This window comes from Triplophysa dalaica, chromosome 24, assembly GCF_015846415.1.
Source record: "Triplophysa dalaica isolate WHDGS20190420 chromosome 24, ASM1584641v1, whole genome shotgun sequence".
NCBI lineage: Eukaryota > Metazoa > Chordata > Actinopteri > Cypriniformes > Nemacheilidae > Triplophysa > Triplophysa dalaica.
Window position 1 is genome coordinate 12,571,729 of NC_079565.1, and position 15,577 is coordinate 12,587,305.

At 36.4% G+C, this 15,577-nt stretch overlaps 1 protein-coding gene across 1 annotated transcript; it reads right to left on the bottom strand.

Moving 5' to 3' along the window:
• Positions 1–494: 494 nt before the first annotated feature.
• On the bottom strand, positions 495–11,059 carry LOC130413813 (uncharacterized). The gene is made up of 5 exons (XM_056739261.1): positions 11,029–11,059; positions 10,496–10,584; positions 9,485–9,571; positions 6,469–6,650; positions 495–4,770 (listed from the first exon to the last, which is right to left on the bottom strand). Exons 2-5 carry the CDS (start codon positions 10,572–10,574, stop codon positions 3,898–3,900), a joined length of 1,221 nt encoding a protein of 406 aa, XP_056595239.1. The 5' UTR covers positions 10,575–10,584; positions 11,029–11,059; the 3' UTR covers positions 495–3,897.
• Positions 11,060–15,577: the final 4,518 nt, after the last annotated feature.

Genomic DNA, 15,577 nt, shown 5'->3' on the forward strand with positions numbered 1-15,577 from the left:
TTGATATAAGTTAAACTAAATCTTCAGCTGTTGGAAGACATTGCTTAACTGTTTTATTTTTGCTGAATAACAGACTGAACATCATCACTGTCCTCTTGCATGTGCAAACAATAGACTTGGATTTAAAATGGTTTACAAGAATCTGATTGGAATTTCATTGCAATTCAGTATAACACCTGCTGTAAGAAATTTATTTGCAACGCCCAAAAAAACTGTCTAACAGATATCACTTGAAGTCCTAAAAAACTTTGTCTATAATAGTATTTTCTGTTAACACAATTCCATTGGTTTGTGGCAGGACTTTAGTTTGTCCAAATAATGAAGGAAACCTTTTTAAACCTTCTAGAAATTGGTTGAAGGCTTTAGATAGGCTATAAAAAATGAACTAATAGTTACCTAAAAAAAAACAGACATTAAAATTGATCAGTGCATCAGTTTCTCTTTAATATCAACATATTCAAATGCATTTTACTCCAAAACATGATAGGGAAAATACATTGTCTCACATTATTCTGCTTTCTACCTATTTGAGAATGTTTTCTAGGCCAATAAGTTAACCTGAGAGTTTATTTTGTTAGACCTTTACAGGGCGAGACCAACCATCCAAAAATATATTTAAATAGACTTCACTGTAAAAAAAAAAACAGAGCCCAACATTTTCAAGTGATTTGTTGCATCTATTAAAAAAGTTAATACAACAAGTCACTAGACAGTTTGAGGACTGCATTTCTTACAGTGTAATGAATCTAGTAAAGCCACAGTAAATATTCTATTATAGCTTTGCTAATATTTGAAGCCAATAGCACACCTGTGAGGAGAGGTCATGATTACATTGATTGACATCACCATCACGCCGGATGAAATACAGGCACTGTTCACTGCGAGCACTGTAATGTACCTTTATACAAGAATTATTTAGATGGACCTGATCTCTGCCACATGTCACAAAAGTACACCAACATTAAGCATTTCCTGAACATGTCAAAGCATTAACACGACATTTTGTTCATACCTGATGAGTGCATACAGTGTGTGCGTGTGAATGTCACAATAATCACACTGGACGAGTTCAAACAAAAGGCACCAAAACCAAAAAGAGGTTCTTTCGACAACAAACCGCGCATCAAATATCCAAACATAATGATCACTGCTTACCAATTGAATATTTAAGATCCAGCGAGCACTCGCACGTCACTTATAATGGCAATACACATGTTCTTAATAGGGAAAATTGTGGATAAAAACTATGTAAATATCTTCAAATTTGCAAATTTAGATTCTTCAAAATCATTAAAGTAGTCCTGTGAATTATTTCATGTTTCATTACAATGCACCGGAAGAATGCACCAACAGTAAAAAAAATAAAGTTTTATAGTTAAAAACTCAATGTTTAGCTTTCGTAGACATTTCCGTTGATCATAACGTTAGCGATCTAACATCAAAAAAAGGGTATCTCCTGGTGACATTCGTGTGCTAGCTGGGTTGTTACATTTTTCTTAACAGCTAACCAAAAAAAAAATATACTATAGAAACCATGAACAACAATCATTATAGCCAAGTTTAAACATTACCGTCATCAAAAAATATTTTTATCTATGTTCAATGCACAATGTTAAATCAAAATAAGCCACGTGGGAAAAAAAACAGAAATACGGACATATGCATTTTCTATGTGGTAAGTGCAATTTTAAGCCTGAAATTCAGCACTGCTCGACAATTCAGAATTCAAATACAAACACTCCATAAAGGTTAAAAGTGGGGTGTTTCAATGTTTACACAATCACAAAATTCACATTTTTCCAAGCACTGAAATGGATAATTGAATATTACATTGAAAAAGACACTTAGTAAATGAAATAATTCCTCACAGAGGACTACTCTGTTTATCTTTTCCACCCTGGTTAAACGCAGAGAAAAATTATATCACCAGTTGCCAATGAATAAGGAGCCCAGCGAAGGCGACATCATGTCGACATCTCAATCTGTAAAGAGAACTGTGATTTTTGTGTCTTCAAGGTTGATGTTTCAGTTTCAGTAGTGGTATTTTGCATTCAAATGTGACATCATTTGGTCTCCTGAGAGCTCTTGACAAAACTTTTCTCCTCGTAATTCGGTACTGTTTTACGTTAAAACAACACTTTCCTATATGGTTGTATTTGTTAACATTAGTTAATCTGATAGATAAGACCAACTTGCAATGAACAACACATCTACAAAATTTATTTATATTAGTTCATGTTAATTTCAGAATTGAATAAAAGTTTTTTTAAAATCAAACGTAAATAATGCACCATGAAGTAACCTGAATAATTGTATTGATTTAACAAATATAAATAAACGCAGAAACATAATATTGCTCATAGTTCCAATAATTGTTAGTTCATCTTAGTTAACACAAGATCCGCCACAGGGTAAAATTTACCCGTGGATGTTTTACAAATGTACATAACAGATTATCAATAAAATATCCAAGTCTCTCAGTAATTGACTTTTACTAAAATTGTGTTATATACAATCCCCTGTTGTAAAAAATTGTTTAGATTAAGCGCCGTTGGGTCAAATTTACGTCCTGCCTTTATTTTTTTGATAACCCCATGTTTTGTTCTCGTCTGATTTATACATTACATAACTAAACAATGGGTGAAACTGTGTGCTTAAATTTGTTGTTGCACCAATTATTATGCTGCTAAGAAAAGTGATTTTCTTCCTTTACATAAAAAACCCATAAAACAAAAGTACAAAAACATAGTTGATGACTAAAAATTATAATTTCATGTCTCTAGACATTAATTTGTGACAACAGTCGCATAAAACAGTGACCTAACAATAATTTTACCCGCTGGCGCTTTTAAATAACTATACAGCGAACTCTGGCATTTCTAGTCTTAATGCATTTACTAATGTTAACAAATTCAACCTTATTGTAAAGCGTTACCAACATTTTTATTTCCAGACACATCTCATTGCTTAGCAGCTGCATAAAGCATCTTTATGTTAGTTTGTTTTCTTTAGTTCAATTGAGGCTAAACGAATTCATGAAAATGTCTTTTTTTTGTTTTCTATAACGGCCAACGAATAGCTTATTTTCACAGTTAGTACTCACACACCTTGTCATCCAGCTCAATTTGAAAGGAACAGCTCACCCAAAAATTAAAACTGTATGTTCCAAACTCATATGACATTTTTTCGTAAGAGACAGGAGATTTTTTTTTTAAAGAATGTACTGGTCTTTTTTTCATTCATTTGCAATTTTATGTATTCGTGACTAATCGTATGCAAAATAAAAGTTTGTGTTTAAATAACACATGTGTATGTACTGTGATGTATAAAAACATATTCAAAGAAAATTCATATTTACATACACACAAGGCTCAGAACTTGTTTTTGAAATCAATAAATGCTCAACAATAGGTTCTTATTTAAGAGGTAACATATTATATAGAAGTTATATATAGCTATAAAATATATTTAGATGTAAATATTTATAAAATATAAACATGTATGTGCGTGTATTTCTAAATACACAATTATCATACACACTACACACAAATACATTATAAATAAACGTTTATTTTGCATACGATTAGATGTAAGACAGCCCTTTTTGTGATTTTGCAAAAACAAAACAAAAATGAATGCTTCTGAATACTTTCTAAAGCTTTCCAAACTCTTCATTCTTTTTAACTGAAAAACATATATCAGTACATTCTTCAAAATATCTCCTTTCTTAAAAATGTTAATGTTCAGTCAGAGGAGTGCAAAATCAATATAAATGACATCATTTTTACTTCTTCATAAACTATTTAGTTCAATCACAAACAAAAGCTGCCTTTCACCGTTCAACAAAATAAAAAATAAAAACACTAAGTACAAAACTGGTTTCCCAGTGTACGTTCATCAGGTCCAGGCCACTTTCCGTGATATGGCCTGTTTAAAGCACTCTGGGTCCGTGTTGCCACCCGGTCTAAGAGCTCTTTCCAGACTGACCAGAACGTTTTGATGGGACTCGCGAATGTTGACGGGGTGTTTGGCTCGGAGCAGCTCGTAGGCAGCTATGAGCTTCATGTTTTGTTTGACCATGAGATACTGAATAATGCAGGTTGGGGCAAGCGAAAACCCGTCACGACAATGCACCAACACGCGCTTCCTCTTTTCTGTGGAGGCGTCGATGCATTCGTTGATGTCCTCGAAGCAGCGGTGTTTGAGAGCCAGGCCTTCCTGGACGGCGTCCGGCAGATCGCTCATGTCCACTTTGAGTCGAGACCAGCTGTGCTTCACCCCCCTCGAACAAGTGCAGGGAATAAGTCTCAGACAAGTCTCCCCGGGAAGACTGCTCATGTCGATGATGCTGTCGATGTTGTTACGGCACAACGTGCGTCCGCTGTAAGCCGCGTTCAGGTTTCCAACATAAATGTAGTCTGTGACTTTGGATATGACTGGTTCTGAGTACTGGAAGTGCTCAGAGATGTTCTGCTTGGGTTCCGGGGTCTCGGGGCCTGTCTTAGTTCCGCAGGGAACTGCCCTTCGGCTATAGTTGCGCATTTTCTTGGATCCGGAGCGGGAGGGAGGGTTGGAATCGGATTCGGAGCTGCTGTTCCATGGAGGGGAGAAGAGAGAGAAGCGACTTGAAGACTTTGTCTTGGTGAGATGCTCCACTGGACTGGAGAGGCCAGAGCTGAAGGTGGTCATGGAGCCTGAAGCGCAAAAGAGCGACGCTCTCTCTAGGGATCCTGTGCTGCTGGCAGCGCCGGCACTGTGGGCCTGTTCCATCTGTCAGCAACAAACACAATATTTAATCACTTGAAAATGATTTGCAGATGGAACCACATTGAGATCCTCATTTGTTTGGTGTTGTACCATATAGAGCCTTTTAAACGTACAGGAGATACCAAAGTTTGAGATCAATTTAAGGCTTCTTGAATGACAAGCATGCAAACTTTGGGAAGACCACAAAGTTTTTTTTGGAAAGATATTTGGAAGAATGCTAGTAATTTTCAGTTCCGGAACATCATTGACTACCATAGTAGTACCACTAAACGGAAGTTCAATTCAAGTTTATTTATATAGCGCTTTTCACAATGCGTATTGGAAGTAGAAGGTGCCCTAGAACTGTTTGTTTTCCTAAATTATTTAAATATAAAATTTTGTGTTTAGTAAAAAAAATCCTATTATGGTATCAGATGATGTCCCAGAACTGAAAATGGCTGACAATCTTCCAAATATCTTTCTCTGTGTTCATCAAAACAAAGAAATGTATACTGCCGTCCAAAGGCATAGCGCAGTAACTACACATTTGGTCAAAATTGAGTTAAGGTCTACAATGGTCTTTGTGGGATCTACTCTGTCTTGAGACAAAGTCTCCTGGTTCAATCTTATCCTGTTTCTGAGAAACGAGAGAGTTAAAATTGCAGTAACAAAACTCAAGCTAATACCAAGGCAAACCGCAGTAAGTGAAGTTACTGTTTTCTGGATTGGTTTTCCTGGCTTTGAAACCGCAGATACTGTGGTCTGCCTTGGTAGCCGTAACATTCACACAGAACCAACCAGTCAACCAGCTAGCCTACCATGGCACAATCCCGCGGTCAAATGATGGTTGAATTTGCGTTAAAACGCAAAATATTAACTCCTAGCAAGGCAAAGGACAGCTTTATAAAAAAGTAACAATTAACTAGCTAGCCGCTAGCAAATTAAACAGACATTAGCCTACCTTCTCCATTGAAGGCAATATCCACTCTGACACTCAAAATGATAATCTGATTAATATTTGCATTGATGTTTGTCGATTCGGACATCTTTCAGGACAGATGATCCAATTGTAGTGACAAGGGTTACTCCCTCAAAAGTTTACTGGCTCTGGTAAGGTTATTGTTATGCACAATTAGCTAACAATAGCTGCGCCTCCTCAGCAAAGTGACAACCCCATGGCACCCGGCATCAACAGAAGTAGCTGTCAATCCTCCTTTCTTCTTGTTTAATGACGAATACCTCCTCAGGAGCATTATAGCCACCTACTCCAGGCTACTGGATGTCAAATTAAACTTAAATAGGTAATGAGTCTGAATTTGAAATCAATCCGCCTGTATTTGCGATCAACAAAAAAATCCACAATCTAACTATCTGGGCAAAGTGCTTTTTCAGATTTTAATTAAAGATTATGAGGGCATATAAATAAATGAAGTGAAAGTCAGTAGACGGCTAGTCTGCCCGCTACTTTTGAAACACATCTCTCTGTGACATTTCAATCAAGGGCCAACATTTCAATTTGTTTTGCCCACATTTTACTGCCCACAATTCCACACCTCAGAGACCATGCAACGACAATAAGACAGCACTAACAGCTGAAATAAACAGAACTACACATTACAGGGAAATACAACAAAACAGTAATTTACAGTGTTTTCCCACTAGAGCTCTTTGCTTACTGCTCATTATAACCAGCAGACTTGTTGCTACTGAACATCGCCTCACCTGAGCTTTGAGGTTGTTCTTCCACTCCTGGGTCTCCAAAGCTTTAAAGCGTCCATTGCTGTCGGAGGACACAGAGAGACAGAGGGGCCGATGGGTCCTGGGCGGCAGTTGGGGTGTGAGGGCCATGGCAAGCGGCCGGGGGTCAGGAAGCTCGTTCCTACTCATCAGATCCGGACAGGAGCCTTTATAACATAACAGACAGAAAGAAAGAAGCCAATACATTAAGCTTCTTTTGTGTGAAAACAATTGTAGTCAGTCCTTGAAAAAGATAACACCTCTTCCACAAGAAAAAAGACTCATGGTTTATTACCAAATACAAAACTTTAGACGATATTAATAAAATAAAGCTTTAATATACTTAGAAATATTTACGCTTGGTATGAAGGGAATCATAGCAAAGCTCTCCAATTCAACCCAACAGGAGGAAACAACCTGTTGGTTTCAGGTCAGTTGTCCTTTAATAACTGGGGTTGGGTCTGCATTGGGTTCAGCTTCTCTGAACAGTCCACCCAAACATGAAAAATCTGTCTTTATGTACTCACCCTCAGGTTGTTCCAAACCTGTATACATTTCTTTGTTCTGATGAACACAGAGAAAGATATTTGGAAGAACGTCAGTAACCAAACAGATCTCATCCCCCATTGACTGCCATAGTAGGTCAAACAAATACTATGGGAGTCAATGGGGGATGAGATCTGTTTGGTTACAGAGAATTTTTCTAATATGTTCTTTTGTGTTGACCAGAACATAGAAATGGTTACAGGTTTGGAACAACCTGAGGATGAGTAAATGATGACAGAATTTTAATTTTTGGGAGAACTATCCCTTAAAGCAGGGCTTGACATTAATGCTTGTCTGCTTGTCTGCTTGGGAAAGTGAGAGAGAATTTTAACAAGTAACTTAAAACAAAATTAATAATGACAGTGCGACATTTAAGTAGATTAATAGCTTTCCTGTAGCTCAGTGGTAAGAGCATTGTGTTAACAACGCAAGGTTGTGGGTTCGATCCCAGGGGATTGCAAATACCTATGTAAAATGTATAGGATAAAGCAATGTAAGTCACTTTGGATAAAAGCGTCTTCCAAAGTTCCTAAATGTAATGTAATGTAATGTACAAATATGTGCATTAGACAGAGCAGCGTGTATGTGTGAAGTGAGTTTGTCTTGGTTGTGCTTGTTTGTGTGTAACAATAATCAATTGTGCATTGCACTGAGTGCAACGTTAACTAGATACGGACGTGGAATCCTGTTATTTAAATGTCATCTGGCTGTTCTGCGCGTCTGAGTGAATTATGTGCACAGTTATCATTCAACACGGGTGATGGTCGAGGATTTATCTGTTTCTGCATTGTAGGAGGATATGAACACATGAACTTGTGTTGATGAGTTGCTCTGAGACTTTATTTTACGAGCGTTTTACTGTTTGAATGAAGCTATCTGCAAACACACAAAAACTTGAGTCTTCCCTGAAGACCCATCAAAATAAAAGTCCCGTTAAATTGAACACTTCGACAAAAAACACTGAAGTGTACTATAGTATTTGCTATTGAAAATTGTAGTGCCCTTTTAATAGTAAATTGATAAACATTGTATACTAAGTTCAAAAACACTATAGTATCTAATAAATTTACTTCAGTTTACTATAGTAAATACTATAGTATACTACAGTAATTTATGTGGACAAATATACAACTATTCTATAGTAAAAAAGGAAAAACACAGAACTTAGAAAAATGAAAACAAATTTAGGTAGTCTAAAAATTATATGGCCCTAATTTATCCATCTTTATGTAACATTGATGTCTTTTGTAAATCCGAAACAATCATATTGATTATATTATATAATAATTCAAATGAAATATATATTTTTTTATCTTTGGACAAGTAATTTTTGTACTCTGACAAGTGAATGACAAATTTACTTGTCCGAAGGACAGCCACATGACACTGCTTAATGTCAAGCCCTGCTTTAAGCCAATAGACTAAAATGTTTTTAGGAGCATGAGAAACAAATGAATTGAAGTAGGAAGCGTTAAGAGAGATTGATTTTAAATACAAACCAACCTTTTATTTAAAAAGTAATGAACTGAGTAATTAATGCATCTAAATTGTAAAGTTCTCTAATAGATGGACATGCTGGTGAGGGGCAGCCCTTAAGATTTCCCCTATAAGGCACCTGTCTGCCGGTGAGGATGTGATTCAACCAGGACCCTCATATATGGAGCTGAGAGTTTGTTTGATCCACAGCAGCATGACTCAAGCATTAATACTCCCACATATCTCACTTTAGACCGCAATTCCGCTGATTTACTGTTACGCTCAGTGACTATCTGCATGTTTGTTAACACGACGCAACCAAACAGCTGTTTAGACAATATCTGACTGGATTTTCATCCAGCTGCTGCTGAACATGAAGTGTCTGCACATCAGCCACATCAGGAGGTGCAATATTAAAATGAAAACAAACGCTGTGCACGACACTAAGAAAAGGCTTACATGGAAGCGGCAACACTTCCTTTCTTATTTACATTTTATTAAAACGCATTTTATTTAACTCTGAACATATTATTGCACTATAACTTCAATAACTGCATTAACTCATGGTACTGCACCAAACCTTTAATAACCGCATCAACTCATCTACTGCACTGTAACTTTAATAGCTAATGTCTGTAACTTATGCACACTCAAGTCACTTGCACTGTTGTATAGTCTATATTCTTATCCGTTCATAACCACCTGTACATTAATGTTTACATTATATAGCCTTCTGTTTATATTGTTCATAGTACATACCGACTGTCATATTTTCATAGTACGTGCCCATTGTATAGTATTTTCCTAATATTGTATTCTGTATTTATTCAAACTGTATATCCTTCACTTGCTAATTGCACTTCTGGTTAGTCCTAAACTACATTTCGCTACACTGTACTTGTAAATGTGTAATGACAATAAAATTGAATCTAATCTAATCTAATTATACAGCATGCTGAATAATCCAAACAGTACTTACCAGTGGCACATGCTGAACGAGAAATGGGTTGCAGCTGCAAACGTTTGCGAATCTTTAGAGAGTTGAGCAGATTTTTGGCAATCATGCCTAGATTAAATGAACAATGAAATGAATAAACATGACTCAATAACTAAGATTATCCATTGCCAAATTGAATCCCTAGTTGGTTTCTTTAAGCACTGTTGAGTTTTGAAGTCAACAAACAATACAAACAATTTACCAAATTCAATTATTGTAGGTTAGTTATTTACTTTGAGCGAGTGAACAATAGACAGTAATCATCCAATCTTCAAACATTCATTTGTTTTCAGGAAATGTTGGGAAACTGTAAAACATGACATGAAAAATATTCTGCAGAAGTAACCAATCAACGTCCGACTGTCAGATATGATTCAGGAACATTTTTGCTATATTGTATATGCATTCCATCAATCAAGTAGTAATGCAAAATGATGATAAGTGAAACGTAAATCTCAAACGTACAAGGTTGGAGTTGATATGCACAATTAATATTGGGGACTATATGAATGATGAGCATCCGATATTAAATTTTATATGTTAACGACTAAATTATATTTACAAAAGCAATTTCTATCATTTCTGTCTGCATACCTGATCATAGCTAGATATCTAAACATATGTAGATTTAATTTGCAAAAACAGAAACCTCTTTTTATTCAATTTCATAATTATGTTTTTTATTGTGTAACGATGATTTTATTGTTTTAGTTAGCTGTATTTTTTATATTATTTCGAATGCACAGTAAAAACATAACTTAAAATGATCTGTTTTTGCAAATAAACTCTTCACATATATCTTTATATAATTTTTACTTCTTCATTTTTATGACTTAAATTTCCATGATTTTCCATGGCCTCAATATGTATACTTATGTGTGACAACAGAAAGCTTGTTTTACATTCCACATAAAATAAAAAAACAGATAAATGTATTTTTGATAGGGCACAAACACGTAATTCCCAAAAAGGCAGATGTGAAGCAAATCTCACCATTTTGTCTGGAATGCTCTATTTTATCCGGCTGATGTGACGCCTTTAAGTTTTTGCTCCATTTCTCCAAGGTTTCCATCTTCCAACCCCTGTAAGCAATGAAGTAACATGACTGATCATATAATGGCAGTGTGAGATGTGATGCATATGTTTGTGAGACTGCAGTAAGAGAGGATAGACAGACACCCCCGCACTGATGCATTCCCGCACTCTACTTCTTTAAACACACTCGTGTACAAATGCACGGCATAATATCACGATCAGCTGTTATTCATCACAAACATGTTTATAAAAAACACAAGACAGTGACTGGCACGAATAAGATCACCGCTGCGTTAAATCAGCGCCTTATATGTCTCATCAGAAGTGTTTGTGTAGCTCTATTATCCACCCGTACTTTTATGTATTTTCTTGATCAATGCATGCATGGTTTTACGATCGTTAAGTGAAACGATCATTAAATCCATATGAGAGACAACCGTGACCTTTGTAGCTAGAAAAACATGCAATATGTGAACGTTTTAAACACAAACCCCAGCCATTCATCTTTGCAGCGCTCAGCTGAAGAAGCTCACGTGGAAAATGTCGTCACGGAAGCGACGAGCTAAGCATGATGGGAAATGTAGTGCACGCAAGTGTGTGCTGCTTGACGTAGACCGCTGACGAATTAAAGTCCCCGTGAACCGGAAGTTTCGATCGTTATTACTTCTGTATTCTGACACATTTCCCAGTGAAAAGGAATTTCAAAGGAGAAATTAGTGGGTGGCTTGATTTTTTCACTCCGAATTGATTAGATGTGTAAAAACAACTGTTGCATTGATTTTGAAATTAAACTGGCTGTAGGCTGACAGTGGAGGAGTTAACTGATGCTCCGCCCAATCCGTCTAATTTACATCATTGGAGATGAATAGTCATTTCAGGGCAGAAATTCATTTTCAGATTTCAAATGAAGAGTATGCAGCATCCACTAGATTTTGCTGAGATTTTTAGTGATTTCTGTGTCCAAAAATGAATTTTGCTTTATTCAAATTTTGCGATCAAAATTGTAGGGGGGGGTTTAGAGACTTAAAAATACTACTTGAATTGGCAAATAGAGTTCTTTTTTAAACTACCAACTGTGAAAACTTTATTTATGCATTTCCTATGATTAAAAGGCATGCAAGCAGATTCATACTGATTCATACGCTTTAAGTTTAAGGCATTAGGCTGTGTACAGATGGGGTTTTTGCAGGCTGAAAAAAGCTAGTTTAACAGTTTACTTTTTGCTTTAAAGTGTCAGATTGTGACGACCCTATTTAGTGTAAGAGCATGGATCACTATAAAGCATGTTGTCAGACCAATGTGTGTTTACAAGCTTTAAGGTATATATTAAGAAAAATTATAAAAAATTGAGAACAAGTCACAAATTGAAATATATATAAAAAACATACCCAGTTTTTACTATTAAACTGAAGAAATATACCTTATACAAGGACCATATACATCAGAATAAATATCATGATCCCATTTGCAGAAAAATACATGAAATTTAAATAATGAACTATTGTTCTTTTCGAAGGGCAAATCACTGCAACAAACAAAAATCTTCACCTATAAATCTAGATATAATCTAGATCTCTCATATAAAACAGATATGCAAATGGTTCTAGTGAAATCATACCTTTAGATATCTTGTGTTGTAGTGTAGATGTTAGAAGAAGCTTGTTGCCGAGGACAGTCAGAGAACACAATCACTTATGAGACTCACTGTCTCTTGTCTCACTGTTTAATTGACACAGCTTCAGGTGGCAACCGGTATCCTGGAAACCCCTCCATGATGATGTCACACATTTTTTTATTCAACCCATTCAATTTATCTGCAGTAATGCCATCCTTTAAGATTCCGTTTTTTTCCACTGCAGATTATTCTTAAGAAGCATTTTAATTATGTGTATTTTACTGTCGCCTATTGATTTAGGTCTATAATGGTATAGGATTTCAATGTTACAGTTCTTTTAACTGTAAATGATAAATAAATGTTGATTTATTCAGGATTTGATCATTCAGTCCATGTTAAGTTGAGCAATGAGACACGGTTGTAAGAGACCTTCATTAATGCAGGATAAAGATGCTCCCTATAATGCCAGTGGGTGATGTAACACTTTATTTACATAACAAAGGTCTGTGTTCCTCCATCATTCAATTGAAAATAAGATCTCAACTACTTATGACCTGATTCTCTCATCAGCTTCAGTCCAGCCCTACACAGTTTTAGTGGTCTGGTCTGATGACCTAAAAGAACAAGATTTGAATTAGAGACATGAGACATGTAAATGTGACCATCGGGACTGAATCACTAATGAGAGTTGGTGCATATCCATTTATGGTTATGTTGTCAGTAAGCAGTAGTTAGTGTCTGTGTGTGTGACAGAATATAATTTTAACAAGTTTGTGTACACAAAAATGTTTATATGGAAAGGTAGCCTATTCCACATGAAAGTTTAATGGTGACCATGCCATAAAAGGCCATACATTACAGTGATTTTAGGTTGTGTAAATAATATTAATAATAAACAGGTCTTCCAGCAAGCAATATGTAAAAAAATAATGTTCTAACATTATTTCCTCGCCCTTATGACCTTTTAAACCTGTATGACTTTCTTTCTTTTGCAGAACACAAAAGAAGATTTTATATGTTATTGTTGACCGAACAATGCTGGCCCTCATTGACTTCCATTGTATGGACACAAAGCCACTGACATATTTCTCAAACTAACTTTTGTTTTCTACAGGTTTTAAACCTGGTGAATAAAAAATGACAAAAATGTTACTGTCCTTTTCAACAACAGCTTTTTTTTCAACAACCTCATGTAGCCTCAGCAAACTGAGGCTACATGAGGATTAATTTCTGCTTTTCTCTAAAGAAGTTACAGATCAAGGTTAAAGTCCAGGTAAAGAGAATTCTGAGAATTGTTTCTAAACACATTAAAGATGTTACAAATATATTGCTGAAACACATTACAAAGACTCAGAAGTATGTAGTACTGAATTGTGGAGTTAAACCGTTATACAGTTTTTACCAATTCCATGTTCAGGATTTTTAGGGCGGGGCTAAAACTGATGCAAAGGTCTTCGTGATGCAATGGAGCCTCCGAGCATGCATGGCCTCTCCCCTATCACTAAAGCGCCTAGCATCAGGTGCTGCTAAATCACGAGCTCAGGGTTGTGAGCTTTTCGCACACGCTTTCAGGCTCTCACTAAACACAACTAAACAAATCTCACGCCAAATAACAAGAAAATGGTAACACAGACGCAAACTGACGGAGGAGAATAACGCGAACGGAAGGTGGATCACTGCGCATGATCGCAACGTGCTTTTGTATATGATTTTTACTTACACATTTCCAGATGAGTATGAGCATATAATCCACCCGGCTGGTTCGCTATCAGCAATCTCAGCATCTACCTTATCACCTCAAGAGAGAACCACTATAAATGGACAAAGCTGTGTGTTCACCTCTTTTTTAAGGTGTTGGAGTCTGTTTTAAATTATAATCCAATGGAGTAAACCGTATTTTCATAAAAAAGCCGGAGTGCCTTTTAAAATGGCAGTGTCTTTTTCTGCATCTCCGAGCGTCTTTTGAGGTTGAAAAAACTTCCCTATCACAATTAACCAAAGACAGACACCACTGCCTTTGAAGCCTGTCTCTCTAAGATGCCTCCGTGCACAAATGCTATCTTTGAACATTGCCGGCTGCTATTCGTTACCACAACACGCTTTGGGTTCAAGCTAATACTGGGCCCGGGGCCTTCTCCCCGGACAGGCGGAGAGTAGTCCGATTTCCGAAGAAACTCCCGGGTACGGACCCCTTCCCAGACTGCACGACAAATACACATACCTTTTAACCTGCTCGCGAATTATCAATTAATGATTATCGTGCGCATAGAGTCACACATGTATGAATTCAAATCCTCCCATACATATTCACATAATTCACATGTAGCCTACTTGGCTGGGGACTCAGGTTGAGCAATGTGAGTGGGCGTGGCTTCAGCGCCAACATCGGACACGCCTCTGTTTTTTGGAAGCAGAGAGTCCTCCTTGCTTTTCCAAGATTTGATAACTTATTTGATTTACTTGGATATTTTCTCCATTCAAATTTGGCTTGGTGGTTAATAATACACTTTTCTGTTGTGTGACAAACTCAGAACACATATTTCAATGTCACTTTACTCGGACTTTAACCCCACCTAGGCCTATGTCAAATGCCTTATACAGTATGTACTGCACAGCATAGTAAACTGGTAGGAATATTCCCTTGATCAGAGATCAAAGCCCCCCTGTGAGGAAAGGTCATGTCAACTGTGTTTACCACCTTTATAGATCATAGACCTGTTCTGTGGATTCCCATGTGAAGGAGAATGGAGATAATGTTCATAAATCAGCTGTAAGTGGAAACATTTTTATTTTCTACTGGGGCCACTTTTATTCTGATGTAGTTTAACAGAAGAATTGGCTTTGGTTCGTTACGACAAGATGCTTCGAAATAAAACTAAATACGATTAGTTGATGCTGTGATGTGCAAAAATATGTTGATAGATTTACAGCATCTTCTAAGAGATCAGATATTTGGTAACAAATATGGGCAACAAATACATATGACACTAACAATGCGAATCTACTAGTTCTCCTTCTCAGCTTGCTAAGAACAACATGGAAAATATATTTTCAGAGTAAAATTGCACCTCTTTTTTATAGAAAAATATAAAGGCTTTTGATTTCTAGAGACAAAGAATGTACAAAAATACAAAGGAATCCATGTTACTTTTAAATGTCCATGTGCATATCGGCTTTTGAAGCCAGACCATGTGTGGAAGGTCATTTCCCGTTTCCCAGTCCAAGCGCTATATCATACACCATAAAAAAATAACAAAACATGTTGATATACACTGATGGTTTGCTGTAGAACTTAACAAAAACACGATTCTAACCTTAATCTCCATAACAAAAGCCAGATGTCCAGAAAGTGGTTCATTTTTACAATTTATTAAAAAATTGATTTTGGAGATTCTGTGAGACTGTATTGTACATTGTGAGTTTGT